General features: G+C 39.0%; 1 protein-coding gene across 1 annotated transcript in view; it reads left to right on the forward strand.

Annotated features, from left to right (window-relative positions):
* CAPRIN2 (caprin family member 2) overlaps positions 1 to 23,352 on the forward strand; it is a 32,698-nt gene that overhangs the window by 2,641 nt on the left and 6,705 nt on the right. Inside the window, exons 3-15 of the mRNA XM_021539990.3 lie at positions 636 to 698; positions 3,717 to 3,803; positions 5,398 to 5,636; positions 7,000 to 7,082; positions 8,937 to 9,101; positions 9,595 to 9,638; positions 10,926 to 11,771; positions 16,858 to 16,989; positions 17,186 to 17,273; positions 17,712 to 17,767; positions 18,365 to 18,466; positions 19,849 to 19,959; positions 20,587 to 20,739. Coding sequence (XP_021395665.1) covers positions 636 to 698; positions 3,717 to 3,803; positions 5,398 to 5,636; positions 7,000 to 7,082; positions 8,937 to 9,101; positions 9,595 to 9,638; positions 10,926 to 11,771; positions 16,858 to 16,989; positions 17,186 to 17,273; positions 17,712 to 17,767; positions 18,365 to 18,466; positions 19,849 to 19,959; positions 20,587 to 20,739 — 2,169 coding nt within the window. The remainder of the gene's footprint in view (positions 1 to 635; positions 699 to 3,716; positions 3,804 to 5,397; positions 5,637 to 6,999; positions 7,083 to 8,936; positions 9,102 to 9,594; positions 9,639 to 10,925; positions 11,772 to 16,857; positions 16,990 to 17,185; positions 17,274 to 17,711; positions 17,768 to 18,364; positions 18,467 to 19,848; positions 19,960 to 20,586; positions 20,740 to 23,352) is intronic.

Genomic DNA, 23,352 nt, shown 5'->3' on the forward strand with positions numbered 1-23,352 from the left:
TCCTAATCTTATGCTCCTATAGGTACTGTGTCAGTGAAGCTCTAGATACACAAATTGAATAGTATTGTACTTCATGGCAGTGAAATCACCTTCTGTTTCCCTAAAGAAGTTTGCAATACCAAATAGTTTAGTTTTGTGTTGTTTACATCAGCATTTAGACTGCTTTGGTATATTGAAAGTCTTATTTTCTCCCTGAATACACTTGTCCCCTTTCTTAGTGAACAGGGCTATAAATTTTTGATGTAATTAAAGCCAAATTTTTCAAATACATAACCAGGATTGTTCAAGGGTAATATAACTAAATTCCAATGTTGACTTGGAAAAGCTAAACAAGTCTACCTTAAATAAGAACACTGGATGTATTTGAAGCTACTTAAAGATCTTGTATCAATGCATTAATAGTTCTTAAATGAAACAAAAGTAGTAAGTAAGGACTGAAAGATCAGTGGTAGGGAGAGGAAGTAGACAGTCCTGCAGACTGAAATTCCCAAATCAAAGGCATAGCAAAACTTCCCTTTCTCCAGAAACAAGAGGAAGTAGGAGGTTTTCTATTCTATGTTACAGTATTTCACTCATACCCCTTGCTTAATTTTTGTATTGATTTCTGTATAATGTTTACTTCGAATTTTCTGCAGCTTAAACTAGAAGACTACAAAGATCGTCTGAAGAAGGGGGAAGCCCTCAATCAAGATCAATTGGTAAGCTTGTTTTTTATGCAGGAAGGCCTCAAAACCTTCTGACCTGGCAGGAAGGAGGGGTTGCTGAAGGAGAAGAAGGTGTTTTTATAGAAGCAGTGACTACAGGCTTGTAAAGGTATTTGTCACAAAACCAAATAAACAGATTATTGGTAATCAGGCTGAATGTTTAGCCCATAAGCTCTATTGCCTGTTTTAACTTTCAGTGTTCCCTGAAGGAATAGAAGAGCCCTGTTTATCTTTGCTCTGTAGACTTTCAGCTTCATTGCTTCTGCACCTGTGTTTCTTAATGAGAAATCTGTGTACAGCTGATCTATAAGGCAGTGCAGTGTTAGAACCCAAGCCTCAAAATTTGAGGAGGCTAATTAATCCTCATGATTTCTTCATTAGCAACTCTTACTTGAAGTTGCCTGTTGTCTACACAATGCTGTTGGTTACAAGTAGCTGTTAATATGACTGACAGTGCTGGCTCTTTTTTGTCTTGGTCTCTAATGGATTTTAGATCTGAAACCAAATCTCTATAACATGAAAATTTTAGCAGAGCTGAGTAGGAGTGTCACATAATCCAAAGAGTTTGTTACTCTACTAATCTAGGAGTTACATTTTTAAAATGTAGTGGGCACATTTTAAAGAGTGATGAGGGGTACTGACATTTCAGTGGTAGTGCTGATCCTGCTAATGAACCAGCTGGAAAAATGTCACTAATTGCTAGCTTTATCACAATGCAGCAATCTGAGAACACAAATTCTATTTTCTTGCTGTGAATCATTTGTAAAAGAATTAGACATTAATGGGATAAGAGGGGAAAATGGTACCTTCTTAGAAGTAGAGTAAATGTGTTGGAGTAAATTGTCACTTAGTACTTAACTGCAAAATCTGATGTGGTCTCTTGCCATATCAAGTGCAAAAGTAAATTAATTAAATGTGATGGTTTGGAGTAGGTTGAAGACCTTTCAGTTCCTCTCAACTCAGTCTTCAATCAGGTGAGAAACTTGTATTTAGATCATTGGTGTTCTTCACAATCTGTTTGCTGCCATGAATAGTGAGACTATTGAACAATGTTCTGTAAGTTGGAATAGCCTTGACTGTATTGATTGCTTTGGTATATGCCCTGGACTGTGAAAAGCTGTTAGGTGACAGTGTTTGGAAAATGACATTAACCTGGTTACTGGATTTTAGTATTCCTAGCTGGGTTTCACTTTTAAAGTTTTAGTATCTTTATCCCAGTCTCTGGAGTTCTCTTAGACTATTAAAATGAAGCATTAGATTCAGTCTTCATGGTGAACTGACAAGTGGTAGTCAGACGGTTCAGGTGACTATTGTAGAAGCACATATCCTGTCAATGTTTAATTAATAATCTTGTGAAGTTCCCTGCTTCAGCGGTTAAGATACAGAAGTACTACATTTGTAACTTTCAGATGCAAATTTGTGGTGCATATACAAATTGAAGCTGGAGTAGAGCTTAACAGATCTTAACACCTAAAGAAACTATATAGTGGTGCTCTAATACAACTTGATGACATCTATAGCTTTAATTTTCTGACACACAGAAGTGCATGTCTGATGATGGACTTATTTTGCAAGCAATTTGGATTAAGCTGTAATTATTTATGGTGCATGCCTGCCAGACCTAATGTGTGTGCTAGCCTTACATTAGGAAATACTTGTTTCAAAAATGAGGAGCTTCCAGCAGCTTATTGTGCTGTTTTGCAAGCTGAGCAGATTTTCCTTGGTACTGTTCTTCCAACATGCTTTTAATGAATGTTAATAACAGGTGTGATCGAAGAAAGCTGTTGCTTTCCTGTGGGCTGAGGCACAGCTTGTCATGGGAGCAGTGGTAGCTGTTCTTGATGTTTTCAGGTGGAGAGTTTTACTCTGCAATTTGTGTTGTTAGAAGCACAATTACTGTAACCTGATTAGTAAATTGTTGGTGTTAATTGTGGGTCTTCCTCAAATGTGTGGGTATTGTATTCTTAAAAGTCATTCTCATGAGTGCTAAGTGAATTGCTAAATAGTACTTCAAAGCTGCTTGGTAAACCAGGTGTGAGCTTGCACTTTGTGTTGAGTTGCATTTAGTCCAGGTAGTGTCTAGTATATCATAAATAAGGGAATAAAAGTAACTGAGCAAATGAACATATAACTTTTTCCCAGTTGCTTAGGAACACATATGGAATTTGCAGATGTCCCAAATCTTATTGGGACAGTAGATTAAGCTTTTGACACTGCACTGATGAAACACTAACACTGCTGTGAAAGAGCTTTATATTAGATTGATGAGTCTGTTCTAGAACAACCTGTGATACCATGTCAGGAGCATAAACCAAATGGGGTGTAAAGCACATGTAAGCAACTGGAATTAAACTTGTTACTTCATACCTTTTGGTGTGAAAATATGGACAGCATGTCTGGACTACAGCATTTTTGCTGTCAAGGGAACTTAGAGAAATTAACTGACCCATTAAAAATGGGGATATCAAAATGCAATTAATGATCTACTGCATAGTATTTTTGAAGACTACTAGTAAAATACTGGTTAAAGCCATTAGTGAAGACAGGAACATGGTTTCTTTTGTGGAAACTAAATTGGAGAGACTTTTTTTCTGGAAGTATGACTTGCCTTGCATATGTCTAAAGTTTGTACAAGTTTTCTTTGAAGGCATTCAGTTAAGCATGAGGATAGAAGATCTGTGCTGAAATTCTCCTGTATTCCTTCCAGGCTTTCAGATCAGCCTGATTTTAAATAGCTGTTTTCCTCTGATTGCCAAGATCTATATAGGCAAACCTGTAGGGTATCTGTCTGGTCGTATGAGCTGGTTTTGAACTGCATCTCAGACAGTTATGAGTGAATGATATTTGCAATTAAAGTACCAGCCACAGACACAGTATCTTAAAAAAGCTACAGTTTCAGAAAAGAGCACGCTAAATGAAAACTTCATAATGAGAGCTTAAGTACAAGGCAATAGAGTTGCAATCAGTAGTCTTGGGTATGAAAAATACATTTTTTTATCTATTCCTTTGTAGGAGGCAGTAGAGAAATATGATGAAGTAGTGCACAATCTGGAATTTGCCAAGGAGCTTCAGAAGACTTTTTCAGGACTTAGCCAAGATGTAAGTATAACTATTTTTCTCTATATGGACAGGAGGTAACTGCAAAACTTTGTGCTACTATTTTAATGGCTACCCTTCTATTCCAGTACACCCCTTGCTAGAAGCTCCTGTCTTGTATCTTTGCAGTAGTGAAGCCCAGGCATAGGCTGGAAGGCAGCTGATTCAGGACAACTGATTATTTGATACTTGTTAACCAGTTGTCTGTTTCTCATATGTGGTAGGCAAAGGCTAAAGAAGCTTCAGTGGCTCCAGTGATGGGCCCCTGAATGGCTGGGGCTTGGAAAATGAGATGTGTGAGGAGAGCCTGGAACAATGGGGCTTGTTGGGCCTGGTGAAGTGAAGGCTTGCACTAGTATCCTTCAGACAGCAAATACTGAAAGGGTGGAGCTGGAATTTTTGCCAAGAGATGTGGTAGGAGAAGCAGTGATCATTACTTGAAGTAGTTGCCAGCCAGGTAGGAGGAAATGGTCACTCACTGGGTGATTAAACATTAGAAGCAGGCTGCATGGGGAAGTTGTAAAATCTGTCCTTGGATTTCTTCAACACTTGACTGCACAAAGCTCCAAGCAATCTGGTCTTGATTCACTGTAGCCTTTCTGGAGGCTGGGCTAGTCACTGTCCCAAGATCCCTTCCAAATTGATTTTTTTAATGCTTCTGGTGAGGGAAGGTGCTGGTATTAAGTCACTTTGACTTCAATGAGAAGTACATCCCTCAGTAAAATTTAACTGAAGCTTGTGGAGTTTGCTACTTAATCAGCTGTAGTTGTCTTTAATTGTGGCAAGTCACTGATTTAATGCTTTATTTAGTCTTTTTCAGGATTTAAGGCACTCTGTTATTTTTATGCAAACGTTTTATCTTTGGACAAACTGGTCTCTTGGTTCAAGCAAATTTTACACTTATAGATTTGATCCAAGCTAGTGGTAGGGAAACTAAGCATGATTAGTCACTGCTCTGGCATTATTTTTACACAATGCTGAAGGACTTGTGACCCAGTGTATCTTTGTGCAGGTGTTTTTAGTAATCCAACATTCTACCAGTTCATGTTTGTTCTTGAACTTATGCTGTATTTAAAAGCTAACCACCTTGTTTTTAACTTGGCCCTGCTTCTGCTGGTATGGATTCTACAGCCAGTAGCCATTACTGGAACACTAGGGCCCATCTTTGCATCCTTTGCACTGTGTTGTAGGGAACAAAATTTTCATAGATTATGACACCTATTGAGGCATTTTAAGTTCTGTAGTTACTTGGATAGCTTCTGCTGGGTAGTTCTATTAGTGCCTGATGAGAAACTTGAATACATATTCTGTATGTGTTCTGTAACTCATGTTGTTTTTTAGCAGTGTTTTAGTCTTCTGCCAACAGAAATAATTCTGGGATTCTGCTGTATCCTTTAAGCTGGGCTATTCAAAAGCTTAAAAGATTCTGGATATCTGAAGAATTAAGAGTTTCTGTTACCTAACCAAAATTAATAATTGGTTTCCTCACAGTAGAATAATCAATACTAGATCTCAATGTTTTGTCTTAGAATCTTGTTACTAAACAGGATTAAACACACTAAATCATGTTTAATCATTGAATTTTGCATTAAAATAGCTGCTGAAAGCACAGAAGAAGGCTCAGCGGAGAGAGAGTCTATTGAAGCTTGAAGCAGAGAAGAAGAAGCTGCGTACAATACTTCAAGTCCAGTATGTGCTGCAGAACTTCACTCAAGAGCATGTTCAGAAAGATTTCAAAGGTGGTGTGAATGGTGCAATATACTTGCCTTCTATAGAACTAGACTACCTCATAAGATTTGCAAAACTGATATGTCCAGAAAGAAATGAGAACTTGAGGTAAGTTCAGGGGGTTTTGTCTAATTGGTATGCTTCATTTGTTGTGGCAAATGTCCTCTGTTTGACCCTGCTGTGTCTTTAAATACCATGTTTCGGAACATTAATTAAAATTCTCTTCAGTGCACTTGCTTTTGTCTGAGATTAGGAATGTAAAGATTTACCTCACTCAGAGCATTAGAGGGAAGTTGCAGTAATTACAGTCTCAGGCGCAGGCTACAGACAGACTTTGCCACTGTCTCTCTGTGGGATTGAGGAGACATAGTTCCATGCACTCCTTAGCAGGGAGGCTGGGGATGCACTGCTTGTCTGAGGCCTCACTGTTTGTGAAATTTAAAAAGTGCAGTAAAATCAGAACCCTTTCTGTATTCCACCTACATTGATGATTCAGATGTACCTCTTTATTCCAGAGGAATGTAAGATGGTGCTCCTGAGGTGCTCTTGCTGTTAGCTTCAAAGTGGTTTTAAAAAATTGCCTGAAGTTTTTGATACCTCTGCATTTTTGATACCACTAAATGTGCATGTTACCAGGTTGTCTACAGAGGTAATGTCAGTATCAGTGCCCATTTGCCACTGCTCTGGTGCTGTGCTGGCTCATGCTTAGTGTGACAGCCTGTCTGGTAGGGTAGTGCAGCAAGAATTGAATATGGAATAAGTAGTTATTAACTGGTAAGTTGAGACACTTTGAGTCATGTTTGACTATGGACTAATTCTTTAAGTACCTCAAAATTCTAGTCACTTGTCATACATCAGACTTGCCTAGTCTTTGTTCTTGAGTTAACTGCTTCCCGAGAACAGCTGCTTATAAAAACCTGCGCAACAGGAGTGTCTCATCCCAATGATGTAACTTTGTTTCTAGTTTACTCTTCTGGTATTACTTCTGCAAGAAGTAATAATCCTTTCCTTTGGGATACTGTTTCACTGAAGTGGATTGAAAATTCTGAATGTCCTCTGAAGGAGGTGAATCTTGGACCTACAGTGAAGTTTCCCAGGAGCTGCTAGTTAGTGAGAATGGCAGCTATTGTTGGTTGCACCTGTACAAGTTCATCCAGTAAATGTGACCAGCTGATTAACCAGCAGTTGTTGGCCTGTTTGCCCTGGCTTGTAATGAAATTCAGCCATGTGGGGCAGTGCTTAGGATCTCTATAGTGACTGACAAAAGAAGTTAGGTTTGCTAGGTTAAGTCTTGTACAGACAGACAGCTGAATTGCTTCCAGTGATTTCAGGGCTTACTATTCACTCCATGTATGCAGCCTTCGTTTGGAAGGCTGGACATCAGTGAATGTTGTAAAATGAGAGGTATTGGGATAGTGCAGCACTTGATCTTGGCTATGATTCTACCTGGTAAAACTGTAATTTGTTTTAGTGTTGGAGACCAGATGGAGCAATCATCTCTCTACTTCTGGGACCTTCTAGAAGGAAGTGAGAAACCTGTGGTTGGAACAACATGTGAGTGTCTCATCTAGAGATATAACTTTAAGAAGCACACTAATTTTTGATCTTTAACATCTTAAAAACAGTGAATACACATGGAAGGCTACAAATTAAACACTTTTAAGTGATGTGTGTATCTCGATTATCCAAGGATGAATGGCTGTTCCTAGTTCAGTTAAGTACAGGTCAATCAATTCCACATGCTTTCATTTTCCAGTCAAGACTTGCTCTTCAGAGTACTAGTGTATTATTGAGGAATACTGATGGTAACAATTGAAAACCTGATGCATGAATACCTTAGAGAACAGTGGGAAGCTTTTTGTATAGTTATGTGCAAATGGGTTAAGCTTGGAACAGTTCCCAGCCATGAAATGCTTAGTTGAGTACCCTGATGTATTACAAAGCTTCAGTGGCTCTAGGTTGAAGGTGCCACAGAATTGAAGAGTCTTTCTTTGTAGGAATTCAAGACTCGTACCTATTGTATCCCTACAGTGCAGGACATCACAGTAGGGATGGGTAGTCATTAGTGGAACTTGCTGAGATCTCTCATGCACAGTGCAGTCTTTCTTTGATGTAATGGAAGTGTCCTTACTTTTCAAGCATACCAAAATCTGTGGGGACTCTACAGATCTTCTTTCACTTGTGGCACAGTTCCAAAATCCCTGGTTGTAAGCCAACATACACACTGTGTTCATATTTACAACTTGCTTATGAGGGAACTCCCTTAATTGAGTTGTAGTGTCTTTCTGTTGTGAACAGCCCTTGCTTGTTGTGTTCACATCAGTCTTGTAGCAGCTGTGTGGGGGGAATCTTTCATTTGCTAGTGACAACAATGCTGAAACTGTTAGAACAGCATTAGTGTGCCCTGTTTAACTTCTACATATGGGTAACTGAACTGACAACTTGGTGTTAAATCTTCCCATGCAATTCTGGACAAACTGCAAGCTGGGATTGCTACAGGCTGGTAACCTCAGCCTTGTATTTGTTGACATGAATAGATTGTTTATCAGTATCTTTATCCCTTTAATGTCAGACTTGCATCCATTTGTGTGCAAGCTAGATTCGGATAAAGCTGTTAGATTGTTTTATTAGCATTCATTGCCTTGGAAGGCAGTTTTTTATAGCCATATTAAATTCTAGCTACAATTCTTGTTTGTGTGGCTGTCACTGGTAGGAGCAATCTTTCACTGAAAGCTCTTCCTGTTCTCAAGACTGCCATGTTTCCAGCTCCTCTGAAACAATTTCTAGAATCACTGTTATTTCTGAGGTCTTACTCTCTAAGCTGCTCTCTTGTTTGCACAGAGGAGCAAACTGGACAGTGCTTCTCAGAGTACAGTTAAGCTTTTGTTCAACCATGTCAGCTCTGAATTTTTTCCAGCTTTGGAGGAATAAGTTAATTCTGGGATCAGTCCCTTGCATTTCCCCTGCTTGTTTTTACAGTTCTTAACTTTTCTGAGACACTATCCTGTCACCAGCAAGAGGGTCTTGTAGAGGAGTTCCATTGTGACTTTACCTCTGTTGCAGTCTCATGTGATTTTAATATCAAAACTGATTAGCTTATACATGGTTAACAAAGCCCTTTCTAAGCATATGGGAGACCAGTGGTTCTGTGTTTACCTTGTGGGCATTTAAACACAAGCTGCAGTCTTGCCCTGGGATTGCAAAGATATTTTCAACTCCATTAAATTAAGCAGTCTAGTAAATAATTTCCTTTACTAAAACATTTTATTGCTATAGCTTGGTAAATTGTGTGAACTTGGAGAAACTTCAGTTCATATAAAGGGAGGAAGGAACAAGTCTTAATCTGTAATCTGAATGCCCCTTAATTTCAGATTTTGGTATTTAACTTTATGGACTTCTACTTTTTAGATAAACACATGAAGGACCTGTTGTCCAAACTTCTAGAATCTCGCTACTTTGAAAGTATCCCGACTCCTTGCACCACTGTGCCAGTAAAAGAACTGGAAGAAGAAGTAAATAGAAAACCCGAGAAAACAAGACATCTGTCAAAAGGAGAGTCTGCCAAAGAACCAGGTGGAATATTACAGGGTTCAATTTTTATATCGGTGTTGGGAAAGGCTTGAACTGAGCACTGACTTTGCATATCTTAGTGCTAAATCTAATGCTGTGCTGTAGCTTACTTATAATGTAGTAACTGAAGTGGAACCTGCAGGGCTTGCAGCCCTATTTTAGGTAATAATGTAGAAAAAACATTTGAATCATAGTAATAGAATGCTTTTGCCTTCTGAGCAAGTGGATGTGGGGACTGTCTGGTGTGTAGGGAAAGTTACATATTAGGATAACAAAATGATGAATACTATAAAATGCTTTTTGTTTAACTCTAAAGTTCTGCAGCTGTAAACTTAGAAAATAAAAGCTTGCCTACAAGTTGAATGGCAAGCTGAGCTTTCAGAATATCTGGTTTAGCAAATTGTTACTACTATTTAAATAGATTTAAAGAGTTGCTACTGTTTGATCAGCCCTTCTGCATTTCATCAGTTGAAACAAATTAACATCCTTTCTCTAGAATCCATTATGGAGCTTATGAAATCTGAAATACAGCCACAGGAGGTAAGATAGTCTACTGTTAATTGCTTGCCTTTAGTATTGTGATTTATCAGATATGCATTTATAAATGCTCCTCTGCAGCCCTTTTTTAAGCTTAAAAGGGAGTCTGAACAGCAATTTAAGGGTTGCTTGATGTAGGAAGCATTAAAGACTTGGTTGCATTTTTGTTTTTAATGCCAAATTTATGGGATCTGGTGTTGTGTTTTGGGATAAATGGAGCAGGATTGCATGAAGCAGTTATAGTGCTTTAATGCTCTGACACTTTCCTAAATAAAACAAAGCATCTGCCTTTAGAGTGGGAACACTGATCTTTTGTGTACTGTGGGATAGAGAAAATAGACATCTGCTACAGCTGTCTGTAAAAGCTAAGCTTGTTGCAGTAGACTTGATATTGGTGGGATTGAGAATGATGTTGGTCTTTGATTTGTCAGGAAAGAAGGAAACCCAAGACAGACTTGTGTGCACAGGGGTGTGTAGGCCTGTTTCAGCAGCTCTTCAGGCTCCTGAACTTAAGTTTTGACTGTCAGTAGCACAGAAGTCATTAGACCTGGTTCAAAAAGTGGGGAAGGGTGTCTTTTTCCAAGTGGAAATACTGGTTCTTAAAATGCTGAATCCCTGTTTCCCAGGTATCCCACTAGAGGGTGTACTCTAGAACAAGTTTTTCTAACTTACTGGTAACACTGTTACCTAATTCTCATCTGGTGTTCAGCCAGAAAGTGTCTCAGCCAGTGAGCCTTGTACATTCTTCACTTCATGTATTTACTTCCTGTTCATGACAAAGTGGTAACTTAGAAAAACTTAGGACATCATCATTGAACTCTCAGACCTGGTGACATTTTAGTATCAAAACTCCACTAAGAATGAAGATTATACTTGGTTACTGGGTCTAATATTTTGGGATGCTTAGCGGAATGTCTGCTAATATAGTAATAGAGCTTTTTAGGTGCTTAGAAGGAGAGCTACCTTTATACAAATCACAATTGAATTTGATATTGTCACTGCCTAGGAACATGAGGTAGCATTGAGGATAAGGGCAGTAGATTCGCTCAGCTGGGTTTTACTTGTGCTGTTCAGCACTGTTCTCTGTTTCTGTGGCATGCCAAGCAAAGCTAGGCTGCAGTGTAGTAGGATAAAGCCATGGCCACATAGTTTCTATGACTAGTGCTTAGACTGTCTAGGCTCTGCTTTTAGTCAGCAATTTTCAGTAGCTGGGTGACCTAATTTAACTGACCTGAACTGTAGTAGCAAAATGTGTTCTTGGGAGCCATTAAGTTTCTTTGGTCTATATAGTTTCTCAACAGGCGTTATTTGCCTGAAGCAGAATACTCTGTCAAGAAGAAGCCAGAAGATCCCAGATCTTGGGAAGCTGAGTGTACTAGAAAACAAGAACCTCCAAAGTCCTGGGAGATGCTTGTTGATATTAAAGAGCAGGAACAGAAGCAGAAACAAGAGACCTTAAAGCCTTGGGAAACTCGTGTTAGACAGCAAGAACTAAAAAGACCAGATACTCCAAAGCCTTGGGAAGCTCGTGTTAAGGAGGAGGAACAGAAGCGTGAGTCTGCAAAGCCCTGGGAGAGCTGTGTGGAGGAGGAACAGCAGAAGAAGGCAGAAGCTCCAAAGGCATGGGTGGCTCGTGTCCAAGAGGAGCAGGAGTCTCCCAAACCCTGGGTAGCAAAGGTCAGGGAAGAGCAGGACCAGAAGAAACAGGAATCACCTAAGCCATGGGTAGCAAAAGTTAGGGAAGAGCAGGAACAGAAAAAGCAGGAGTCCTCAAAACCTTGGGTAACCAAAGTTAAGGAAGAACCAGAAGAAAAGCAGGAGTCTCCAAAACCTTGGGTAACCCAAACTAGGGAGCAACCAGAACAAAAGAAGCCAGACACTATGAAAACATGGGAAGTGCCTGTTAGGGAAGAGCCAGAGCAAAAGAAGCAGGAGCCTGTGAAGGCTTGGGCTGCACATGTTAGGGAGGAGCCAGAACAAAAGAAGCAGGAGACTCGAGAGGCTTGGGAAAAAGCTGACAGGCAGCAGCAAGTGTCATCACTGCAGTTACAGAACCCTCCGAAGTCCTGGGCAGCTGCCAGTATGGGGCCAAAGGAACAGATGGGCCCAAAGAAGTTTGATTTGGAACCCAAAGAAGTGAGTTGGCATATGTAGTATTATCTGTCATAAGCTTTTGACATTAGTATATAAAGCCACCTATCAGCAGAGGTATCCAAGGTGTGTTTTGTAGGCCAATATATAGACTCCTGTTCCAGTGTTTCTTGGGGGTAAAAGTTCTGGTGGTTAAAGTTTATATTTGAATAGCAAGATGGTCTGCTTTGCTTTTTACATCAGCACAGTATTGCTGTGTTTGAACCTCGAATAACTGCTTTGTGCATAAGATAGAAGAATTAACTTGGTTCATAACTAGCTATTGGCTCTGTTAGCAGTACAAAGCAGGTATGACTCATCCAGGGATCAAATACTTTGTGGCTGCATGCAAATAACACTTCAGTATTTTTTAGGCTTTTGATTAAAATAGCTGCTGATTCAAGAGAGATCTAATGTCTAGATCAAGCAATACAAACTGTACAGGGGCTTAAATATGTATTTCCAGATGAATGCATAAACCATATTGCTGTCCTGGGAGTCTAACAATAGCATAGTGTTAGAAATGTAAAAGAGAAGCCATTGCATGGTTTACAGCTGAACAGGCTGTTGCCCTTTGATCACATTACATTCCTTCTCACCTGTGCTTGGGTAGCAGCAACAGTGGTCACTGTCAAAAGAGATAACTCAGCTCTGCTGTGTCTGCCTTAGGCCACTAAGAGAAATGTTAATCTAAAGGTAGACTTTAGGAAGAAAATATGGGGAATTGAGCAGTTCTCTGTTCGCAGTGTTGTCACCATGACTGTCTTCCTGCAAAAGGCAGGAACCAGTACATCCCATGTTTACTCATGGCAAATGTTTAAGCTTGTATCTTGTCAGTAAACTTGGCAAACTGAAAAATGATGTTCTTGTGCCTAGAGGCGGGACCGCAAACCGAAGGTTGAATATGAGATTAAAAAAGTATGTAACAATGCAGCACTGGGTAACAGCATGGGATTAAGGTGTTTCAGCTTGAGCCACCTTTATTCTCAAGCTGAGTAGAATCTTGTGTCCACTGGTGGTGGTGGTACATGTGGAATACCTGGTTGCCTCACTAAGTGACTCTGAGCACAAATAGGTGTTGTGCACCCAGCTATGCACAGTATTCCTGTAACTGAAACGAAGTACTGGAATAGTCTCAAGCACTTGTTAGGTGCCTTGGAATTTCTGGTGTCAGATTACCTCAGTGCAAGATGGTTCCTAATGAGAAAATGCTTCCTCTTATTTTCATATGGGATGGGTAGATGGATGGCTTAAGTGGTTGAGAAAACTGCTGCAGTGAGTAAAGAGGAGGGTCTCCAGTCATCTGGAGAAACTTGCAAACTGCTTCAGAATCTCTGTAGTAGTGTGCAGGTGTGCAATATACTGACAGAATTAAACTAAATGCTGGAATGTGAGGTCACTGAAGGGGATTGCTGAACTAAGTAAACAGAGCATATTTTAAAGTATTCAAACTTGGATTTACAAAGATCATAGTAAAATGTCAGCTGCCTTTATTTTCGCTTAGCTATTGAGAAATCCTAATACCACAAGTATATTGAATGAGTAGAAGACAGTGTACTGTCAACAAAATAGTCTCCATAGCCAGTTTTTTAAGAGACATCTTTGACTTGAGGTGCCTAAAAAGAACAATTATAGTCATGTTAAGCTTTTCAGATAACAATTTCTCTTGCCCTTGCTTATGTAAAAAAGAGGAAAGACAGTGCTGTAGCTGGATCTGTTTGAGAAAAATTTTAAATGCTTTTGTGCAGGGCTGTAGGCATGGCAGATAAGACCTGTGCCACTGCTGTTGCCCTCTGAGCTGAATCTAACTATTAGAGCTCTGAGGTCTTAAAAAAAACCAAACTGTTTTGAGATACTAAAATATACTTGTTTAACTTAATGTACTGTAAGGTGGAATACCTGAGATGCTGAGCCTAAGACAGCAGAGTGAGCTGATGTGCAACTTGTTTGACTGCTGTTCTGTTTAAATGTTTGTGCAGCCTGTGGACAAGCAAGCAAGCTTGGTTAGAGCTGAATTTGTGGCCTAGTATGGGAAAGCAAAACAGTTTGGCTTGTGCTGTCATCCAGCATGTCATTTAATTCATACCACTGTGAAGGCTACTCTGAGTAGAAAGTGGATTTTAATTGTGTATCTATATGGCCATCACTGTTTATAGCTTAGATATGACCATCCCACCTCATTTAGTACTCCTTAACTAACAAATCTAAAGAGGAATTCAAGTCCTGTCTCATAGAATGAAGTTTCACTAGTAAATTAGATGGTTTAAGTGGTATGTTAGTATGTAAGTAAACCTTCAGTCTCTAAAAAAATCCAGCTTTAACAGGCTATATTGGGATTCTGAGTAGCCAGATTCCAAAGTGGTCATTGGTATATTTGTCTTAACTGGTCCTAGAAAAAATTCTAGATGTTTCACCTCTACTTTTGGTCAGTCAGTTCTCTGGAGGCAAGTCAAGATAGATTTTGCTGAATGTATGAGTAGTTTGAAGTTAGGTTTCAGAAACATTTCTTATGACAAATTTACCTAAAATTTACTGAATTTACCAGTGCTGTTCAACTGTAGTGGTTCAAGCAACATTCAGATTAATGTTAAGTGATCTTAGCATGTACAGCTTTGATCTAAGCCAGACTAATAGGTCAGAATCTGCTGCTAGTTTTTAATGACTACCAGAAACAGCATCTATGTGTAGGCTAGAAAGAAAACATCTTAAGAATATTAAGTACTTGCTCTTCAAAGTATCTCTTTTTATAAAAAGCATAAAAAGTGAAATACTTTAATTTCTTGATACCTTTCTGTATATGATCTTATATTGCACTTAAATATTTTAGTTTTGAACCCCTAGGTTCCAGCAAAGCAGCAAATCAATATGAGGTAACTTCACTGCAGCTTCTTCTGGCTGGTGTATTTTAATATCTATATGAACTAGAAAATTACTTCTATGGAATGGAAAGTCTCAGTGTTTCAGTCCCAACTAAAGCCCTGATATCACATATGTAACCCTGCATTCTTGTACTTCTTGAAGTAAAGAATGCTACCAACAGAATGCATAGAGTATAAGGTGGGGAAGGAGAGAAGGGCTCTGACAAATTGTACAAACATGCAGGAGTTTAAAAATTTTTGGAAGTAAAAGTGACAAGTCTTTTCTGCTTCCATGCTCTTGGGGCTTTTTAAACTTGTTTTTTGTGTTTAATGTACAAGTCTTACATATGTAGCTAGTGGACTACCTTAAGAGCTTTAGACCCTGCCAGACTTGACCTAGTTAGATCACCTAAAGGTGAAAAGCTTCTGTTACTCATTTTCAAACACACAGAACCAGTCTGGTTGTGTCCTTGTGTCTTAGTAGAAATGGCAGTGGAGGAGGAAGAGGATAACTGACAGTGAGTGCTGTAAAATTAAGACTTTTTGTAAGTGAGGACTAAAAGTGATGGACAAAAGATCCAGGTTGTGAGTAACTTAATCTATAACTCACTGAGATGAATTTAATTCAACTGTATCCTTTATCCTACGCTTATATCCTTTAAAGCTGTAGTTACTGTTCATTATTGAAAACTGTAGCAATATAAACTTGTATTTAACTGGTAGGTCAAGATAGTGCTTCTGCTGCAGCATGTCTAATTAAGATAGAGCTGTACAAAGATGCAGTCTTTTAACTATAGAATAAAGCAAAACTACTCACAGCTCATCGAGCAGCTATCATGTGGACCACATAGATACTAGAAACTGAGTCCTCCAGAGTTAATCATGTGCTAAAGCTTGTCTGTGCATGGTATTGGAATTCCTGCAGAGGCCAGAGGTTAGTTTCAGAAAACTGTTGAAAGGAAATGCAAGAGTTTTTAGGCTTGTCCTGAAAGTGAACAAAGAGAACTTCATCAGTTTGTGGTGGATTTAATGTGACAATTGTCATCATAGCAGAAATACCCTTCTGCCGTATATTTTTCCAATGACTTTACACAAATGCTCAACAACACTGCTGTACAATATATTGCAGTTGTAACCTGCTGTTAGAAACACAGCTGTTTGTTCTGTAGGGAAATAAAGGCTTTCATGTTCCTGCACATCTCATATGAATTGAAATAACTAAATGTCTCCAGATTTGCCTCCCTCTAGCTGCATAAACAAACATAAGAGTAAGACTTTAGAGAACCACAAAAAATTTAAAATACTTCTAATGAGCCTACCTCTTCATGCTGCTTTCAAAAGATGTGTTAAACCATCTAGACAGTCTAATGTTATTCTCAGTCTTTAAGCAGCCAGAAGCCCTGTTATTTAAAGAGCTCACTATTGTGATTTTTTTTTCTGTTACCTTAGACTTGTTCCCTGACAACATATTTCCCTCTCTTAAAGTGAAGTGAGAACCAGTTGGGATGAACTCTCAAGGAACCAGCTGAAATAATCAAGGAGTAATAAATCCCTGCAAAAGTCCATGTTAGGCTCTTGTGTGAAAGCATGGGTGTATTTATGCCAAACTCAGATGTAATACCTTCTGCAGAAGGTGGTGCATTGAAATTATCTAGCTTTTTAGTAGAAACACTTAGTAACTCAGGATGAGAACAGACTTGCAATATATCTCTTAGGTGCAACTTTTTCAGAGTGTCTGGGAATGCCCTCCTAATAAAAGATATGTGCTTATTTGTGTAGGCTCTATTGAGAGAAGTAAACCTCGAATGATGTAGCTTTGATTTTTAAGTTTATTCTAGCCTTCCACTGAAATGTGAGTTTCCTTAGATGAAAATCCCTGATTTTGCTCTAGATGCAGGCCACTTACTACTTTACATTTGACTACAATAAACTGAAGTGAATTTATCTAGTGAAAGGTGTTCCTGCCCATGGCATGGGGGTTGGAACTAGATAATCTTCAAGCTGTCTTCCAAACCATTCTATGGAATCTGTGGCTTAACTAGTTGTAGCAACAAGAAGCTGTTTTGGTTCTTTTCTTCTAATCAGGTGGAAAACATGATTCAGGAAATATCAGTAAGAGCACAGAATTCCTTGGCCCACAGTGCCTGACACCTCTAGGTTACTCTGGAAGTATATTGGATAAGGCAGCTTATCTTGCTTCCACTATTAGATTTAATGTAACTTCTCCTTGTTAGGTGCCTAAACCTGTACATCAGCCAGCTGCAGAATTTTGCTCTACTTCAACTCTTCCAAAAGATCCAGTATTGAGAAGGGAAAAACTTCAGGATCTGATGTCTCAGATACAAGGGACTTACAACTTCATGCAGGTATGTTTTTCTCTGCTGTTCTAGCACAAAGCTCCTGTTCTTACTGAGTTAAGGAAAACAGTCCTGACAATGTGTGTTGGCACTGAATGAATGAATTTAGGCCTAATTAGCAAAAAGCAGCCTGTCAAGTGAAAATGTTTCATTTGTATCTAAAGTTTAATTTTTTTCTACCCAATGGTGATCTTTTTTTTGAAAGGAGTCCATTCTGGATTTTGATAAAGCTTCACCAAGTGCCATTGGTTCATCCCAACCTCCTTCAGTCACTCCAGCAAGTAGTCCTGTAGGTAGGTGACACCGTAAGTGTAAATGGTATGTACAATTTTGCAAGCACTAACAGGGTTTGCTTGGGGTGTAGATCAGTAGGCCTGGTGAAGACAGCTTGCTTAAATATAAAGAACAGACCATTCTAAAAAACCGGTAGATCTTGGGCTTTAGAACTCAATTACGCAGTTCATGATTTTTTTCTTAATTTGGTCAGTGAATATCTTTTCTGTGGTAAAAATATTTTTGTCATTGAATGCCTGTTCTCTTTTATCAAAAGCTTGAAGTTTTCAATTGGCTGTAGTTTGCTGATGCTAGGTTTAAATATTTGCAGTCCACATGGTAAAAACAGTTTGCATTTTCACATACCAAATGTTTTAAAAAATAGAACTGCACACCAAAACTATATGTAGTGTTTGAATTTAAAAGTACATGTTGCTTAATGCGTTCTATTTTTACAGCTTCAAAAGAGCAGAAACTGCCAAGTCAGAGTGATTTTCTTCAACAGCCCCTTCAAGTAAGTTGAAGTTAGGAATGCCCTGAAGAGGCAGGTAGAGGTTATTTACCCGCATGGACTTGTACTTGAGTTGTTTTTCTTGCCTGTAGTTCTGTTTCATGCAGCGTAGTAGCTTGCAAGCCTAATATCACTCAAATGCTGACAAAGCTGACTGCTCTTTTGGTTGAAAAGCGGCAATAATTTCTTGAAGTTTCTTGAAGTATGTTGAAGACATGCTGAAATAGTTGCATATTTTGCCTTTAGATTCAGGTCATAGCCATTAGTTGTGTGCAGAAGGAACAGCTAGTTTCTTTCCCAGACAATGTGTGTTTTCATCTTCGAGATCCTTACACCAAAGATTGTATCTCGAGCTTTGGTAGTTGTGGTTAAATGAACCTTAAATCCAGTCACTGTGCTTGCATGTCTTGTGACTTTTGCTTTCAAATATATTTCCTTATCACAAACAAGAATTCCTAAAAGTCTGACTGGTCAAAACTCTTCAGTTCCTGAATTATTGTGAGGTTTACTTGGACATGATGAGGGTGTGAGTTTTACTGAAACCAAACATTTACGTTTTGATATTTTCAAAACCTTATCTCTGTTTTGTCTCCTTGCAAGACTGCTGCTTCATCAATGGTGCTGCATGGTTCAAACACTTCCCTAGCATCTGCTGATCATGCTCTTTCTGGCTCTGAAACTGAAGACTTGGTGACACCACAGGTACAAGATCACTGGCATTCACTGTCACTGTGTGACAGCCAGCCCTAACAGAAAGCTCAGCTGGGGCCCTCCTGAATAACTGTACTGGAACAACATACAAGTAACAGCAGTAGTGCAGCCTACAGTCTGGAATACTTCAAGATGGGTGGGAAATTCTTGCTAATAATGCACAAATGAAAGGTGAACAGTCTGCTTCTTGACACAGGAAGGGTGTGAGATGAAAAGTGCTCACTAAAAAAATGTAGTGCACATTCTTGTATGAACATGGGAGAAACCTAAATATTTGCTTTGGTTGCAAATGGAATATTCCCTCTAATGATTATCAAGAAGTTGCATAAATTGAGATGAGTATTGTCCTGAAATAGCAGAATCTGTGTGTGACCTGAAACACTGAGATTCTCTCAAACACTAACTGAAGAAATACTGGGAATATCACTTCCTGATGTTCAGCTAAGACCTAAAACTTTGCTTAACTGTATTTATGTGCAGTTAAGCATTCAAATAACATTCAAGTAGTCCTTAGAGCTGAAAAGTTTCACTTTTTGTAGATCAGTGTCTTAAGGATCTCTTGTGAATTCTGTTGCTGTGTTCAAGAACACAGCTGGTTCTTTCCTGTTGGACTCTATAATTCAGTGTGTGGATTATAATGGGAAATATTCTTGCTTTTTATGTTTGTTTTGCTGATGTACATGTTATCAGCATACTGTGTATGTAGTACTTTCTCTATTTCTTAATATACTAGATACTGATAGGGCTATTAGTCTTATAACCTCTTGAATCAGCAGTTTTATCCCAGTTCTTGACACCTTCTGTCACTTCTACAGTGCCATGAGACTCCTTGTGCTGATATGAATTCAACAATTCTGCTGTTCAATTTGATTCCAGAAGGCCTGTGCTGTGCTATAAAGTAGAATGCAAACTTGTTTGTAATTAGGGTTGCTTGTGCCCTGCCTATCTCTAGTCCCTTCAGTTTGAAGTCTAGTGTCTGCTTTTCTTTTCCAGGGAAAGCAGTAGTTAGGTTTTGGTCCCAGGGCACTGGGATGTGTACATGGTGAGCACAGTACTGGTAGTCTTTAGCCCTAGGCTCTGTATTTAAGTATTAAGCAACTCCTAAATGTAGCATTACAAGTGTGAGCTAACTATAGAGCACACAGGCTTTGCAAAGCCTTGTTCAACAGAGCTTACCAGTACCTTTCTATTTAATTCAGTGGGACAGGTGTATGGTGCAGACATCACTGTAAGTGCTTGAAGCAATCTACTGTTCTTAAAATGATCTGACTTCTCAAAATCCATTTGTTTCAACTTTAGCACTGGTGTTTCATAGCTTTACCAGAACTTTGTAGTACTACTCATAACAGCAGGTGCATTATGGCTTCTTCTAGGCATCAACATCACTTTCTCAAGAGAATGAGAAATATACTTCCCAACCTCTGTATCAGACAAGTTCACGTATTTCTGAGCCACTGATACCTAAAAAGATTGAAATTGCCCAGGTGAGCTCTCACAAGTAAGGTAAATACTTAAGTTGCTGAAATGGTAAGGCTCTAGACATCCCTTTTGACTCCTGTTTTGTGTAAATATTGGTGTTCTAAATCAACACTTCATTTTGCCATCTGCTCAGCTGAGGCCTAATGCTAGTTAATACTTTGTCTGGACAACTCAGTATTGTTTCTAATCTGAAACATAATTAAGTTGGAAAGGGGGGAAAAAAATCAGACCCCTAAATTTCCTAAGTTCCTCCAGAAAAGAGAAGTAATTTTTAATATCAGCCAAAGAATCTTTTACTAAATGAAACAGAAAGCATTCTCTGTGTCCTTAGTGGTAGGGAAAATACCTAATGTCTCTTTATTGTGATGATATTCCAAAGAATTGTATGTATAGTAGCTCATAGGCACATTTCACTTAATCAGCAGAGACTGCAATAGAAGTACTGTTTGCTGAGGATGCACAGCAAGATTTGAAATTGTAAGCAAAAGCTATTTTGTAGCTCTACTATGTCCAAATGTCATCCTGTAGAAACTGCTGACTTCTGTCAGTCTAGGCTTTAGAACAAATTAACTGCTTATGTTACTGCCTGATAATTATCAAGTGACCTTTCATTACATTTGTTCTTCCCTCAGGCAACTATTCCCCTCCCAAGTGAGCCACAGTCGCCATTGCCCACTTCAAGCTCTCCCATGCCATCAGTGCCACCAGCACAAAGCTTTCAGTCTCCTCCAGCAAGCAGCAGCTCTGTCACAATATCTGCAGCTCCCTTTCAGGCTATGCAGACTGTAAGTATGCAACACACAGAACTGAAAAAATGTGAGTAACTTGGGACTAACACTGAAGAACTGGCTCCTCTTGGAATAGTACAGAACTTGATAGGTCATTTCGTTTTAACAGTAAAACTAGATTAGTCCTCTGGTTCTTAGATTCCTTCAGAACTTAAAACAGATCATCTAAGAACAAAGATCCTGGTTTTGCTTTGTATAGTGCCAAAAAAACTAATACTAAGATATATTAGTAGCCTCAAGGAACTAAGAGGGGAAAAGTCAGGCCTGAAATCAACAGATTGCTAGCAGTTCCCTAAAGTATAGTGGACCATATTTACACTGCTCTTGGGAAGATTTCAAATACAACAGGTTTCATTGGAGAAAGGGAATCCTCAATATAGATATTGGGACAAAATGGTTTCAGAAGCCTGAGCTTGTCTTGTTATACTGTTTGCTTCAGTGGGGTAAAATTCAGTCCACTGGAATCACAGAAAATGTGTTTTTGGGAAACTGGCATTGCTCATTATCCTATGTTGTTAACAAGTACTCAGTGTACATATCTAGGAAATATAGCACACAGTCTGAGATGTTCACTGCAAATATAGACCATCAGTAATGGTGTATGGCCTGAAAAAATAGTATCAAACATTGCTACTTCTGCAGTGCAGGCTTAGAGAAGTTCAGAGGAGGGGTCTCCATTTCAGTATGTACAGGCAAGCCAACATTATTTTCTCCTCTGGTACATTCTTCAGAAGATGATAGAAACGTTGGTTTAATGTTTTCCTCAAAAACAAGCTTTAGAGTCTCCAAAGGCATTCTCCATTTTAACAGAAGTACCAGTGTAGTTCACAATTCATTGGACAATGTCTTGCAGTATTGATACATATGTGGTAGGAACTGGTGGAAGAAGATATCTAATAGCTTTTCAAATCACAGAAAACTTCTGTGACAATCCTGGTATGGTCTAATGGTTTTATGGTAGTAAAATCACTGCATTGACTTTTTCTGCTTGGTTTTCTGTATTTGTAGAAGAGGTTCAAGTCAAACTTACCTCAGAGGCACAGAATTGTGATACACATGACAAATAAGGCAATTTGTGGTAGGGAGGTGGTTTTTTCCTAAGCTAGATGTCTTTAAATTATGCTGAGTGGTTAGGGGGTGATTTTTCCTTGAAGTGCAGAAGTGGCAGCATGCTGTGATTAGGGAATCCAGAGTCTTTTGGGGACCCAGTCTATAAGATAAGCACCTGTCATGGCATAAATATGGAGCTCTGGTCTCAGTCATTCTGGTGATGACTGAACTTGTTTGTCCGTGTTCAGAGTGCTGTGATCATAACAATACTACAGAAAGTTCACTTGAACTGTTACCATGTTTTCAGAGATGTTAAATGTCTCAGATTGCTCTTGGGGTTTTTGGGGAAACCTGGCAAACTAAGTGTCACTAAGTCACAAGGATGTTCATTCTTCTTGTAGTAGTAGAAACCTTGAACTTTGCAGTGCAGGGTTTTCTTCTTCCCTACATTACTTAGATTCTCATTGCTGCCAGGAAAGCACAGCCATTGGACTTGAGCAGATAGGTGGGATGATTCCCTGCCAAATACTGGTATCAGAGTGACAGTAACGGGTGTATCCAATTACATGTCCTCAAACATCCTATTGCTGCTATTTTGCTTATGGAAGCTTAAAGGCAGGCTTGACCTGTAGCCCTAGTCCTTGATTTGAATTCCACCTGTAATCCTCACTGCAGGAAAAAGCAGACCACTTGCTACAGATTCTTTTTGGTGTGGGTGTTGACAGCCTGACTGCCCTTCCTTCTCAAATTCCTTTTAGGAAAAGGATAGCTTTGGATCATTTTATTTACCAGATGAAGTGATCAAAAATGAAAAATTAACAAACCAGTTAGTTTTACTTTTACAACTTATGCTCAACACTTGAGTGGCTCAAGGCATTTCTACTGCCTGTTTGAGGCAATGCTGGGTTTTTTGACCCCAGAAGAAGTATTTTTTGGTGTTTTTTTTTAATTATAAGAGCATCTGAAAATGGCAAGAACTGCCAAGCTGTGAAGCTGTTTCTTGTATCATCTAGCTGTGGCTTTTGCCCAAGTCTGTCTTCAGAGAGTTTATAGTCTTGTTAGATATACCTGTAGATTTGGTACCAGTACTGCTGACAGCTCTTTATGTGAAATTTAGATCCTTTTAATCAAAACAGACTTTGCCTATTTGATGTTGATGCTAGTTGTCACTTTTGACAGTATTATTTCTGGTAATTGTGTTATTTGCTATAAAGTAATATAGTCTCTGGAGTGACTGAAGTCTGGGTTATTAGGTTTAACTAGCAGCAATACCTGCTCATCATTGTACTGCCCAGACTATAATACTTGAATGACAAGACTTAGGTTAAGTGTTTACTTTTGGGAAATGTTAAATGAGTAGGAAAAATGAAGCTCCATTTAATGAAGGGGCAAATGGTGTCTAATATGGTGTTTGAGTGGATAGCAGTGTTACATCAGATCCCAAGACATGCAGAAAGACCCACATTCTTCCCAAATGTGAATATCTCATCTCAGGATAGGCTGTCCCTGCTTCAACTTGAACTGTAAGACAGGTAGTCAGTGGATTTCCCATAGGAGGAA

The sequence above is a fragment of the Lonchura striata genome, chromosome 5 (genome assembly GCF_046129695.1).
Source record: "Lonchura striata isolate bLonStr1 chromosome 5, bLonStr1.mat, whole genome shotgun sequence".
In the NCBI taxonomy this organism is placed as follows: domain Eukaryota; kingdom Metazoa; phylum Chordata; class Aves; order Passeriformes; family Estrildidae; genus Lonchura; species Lonchura striata.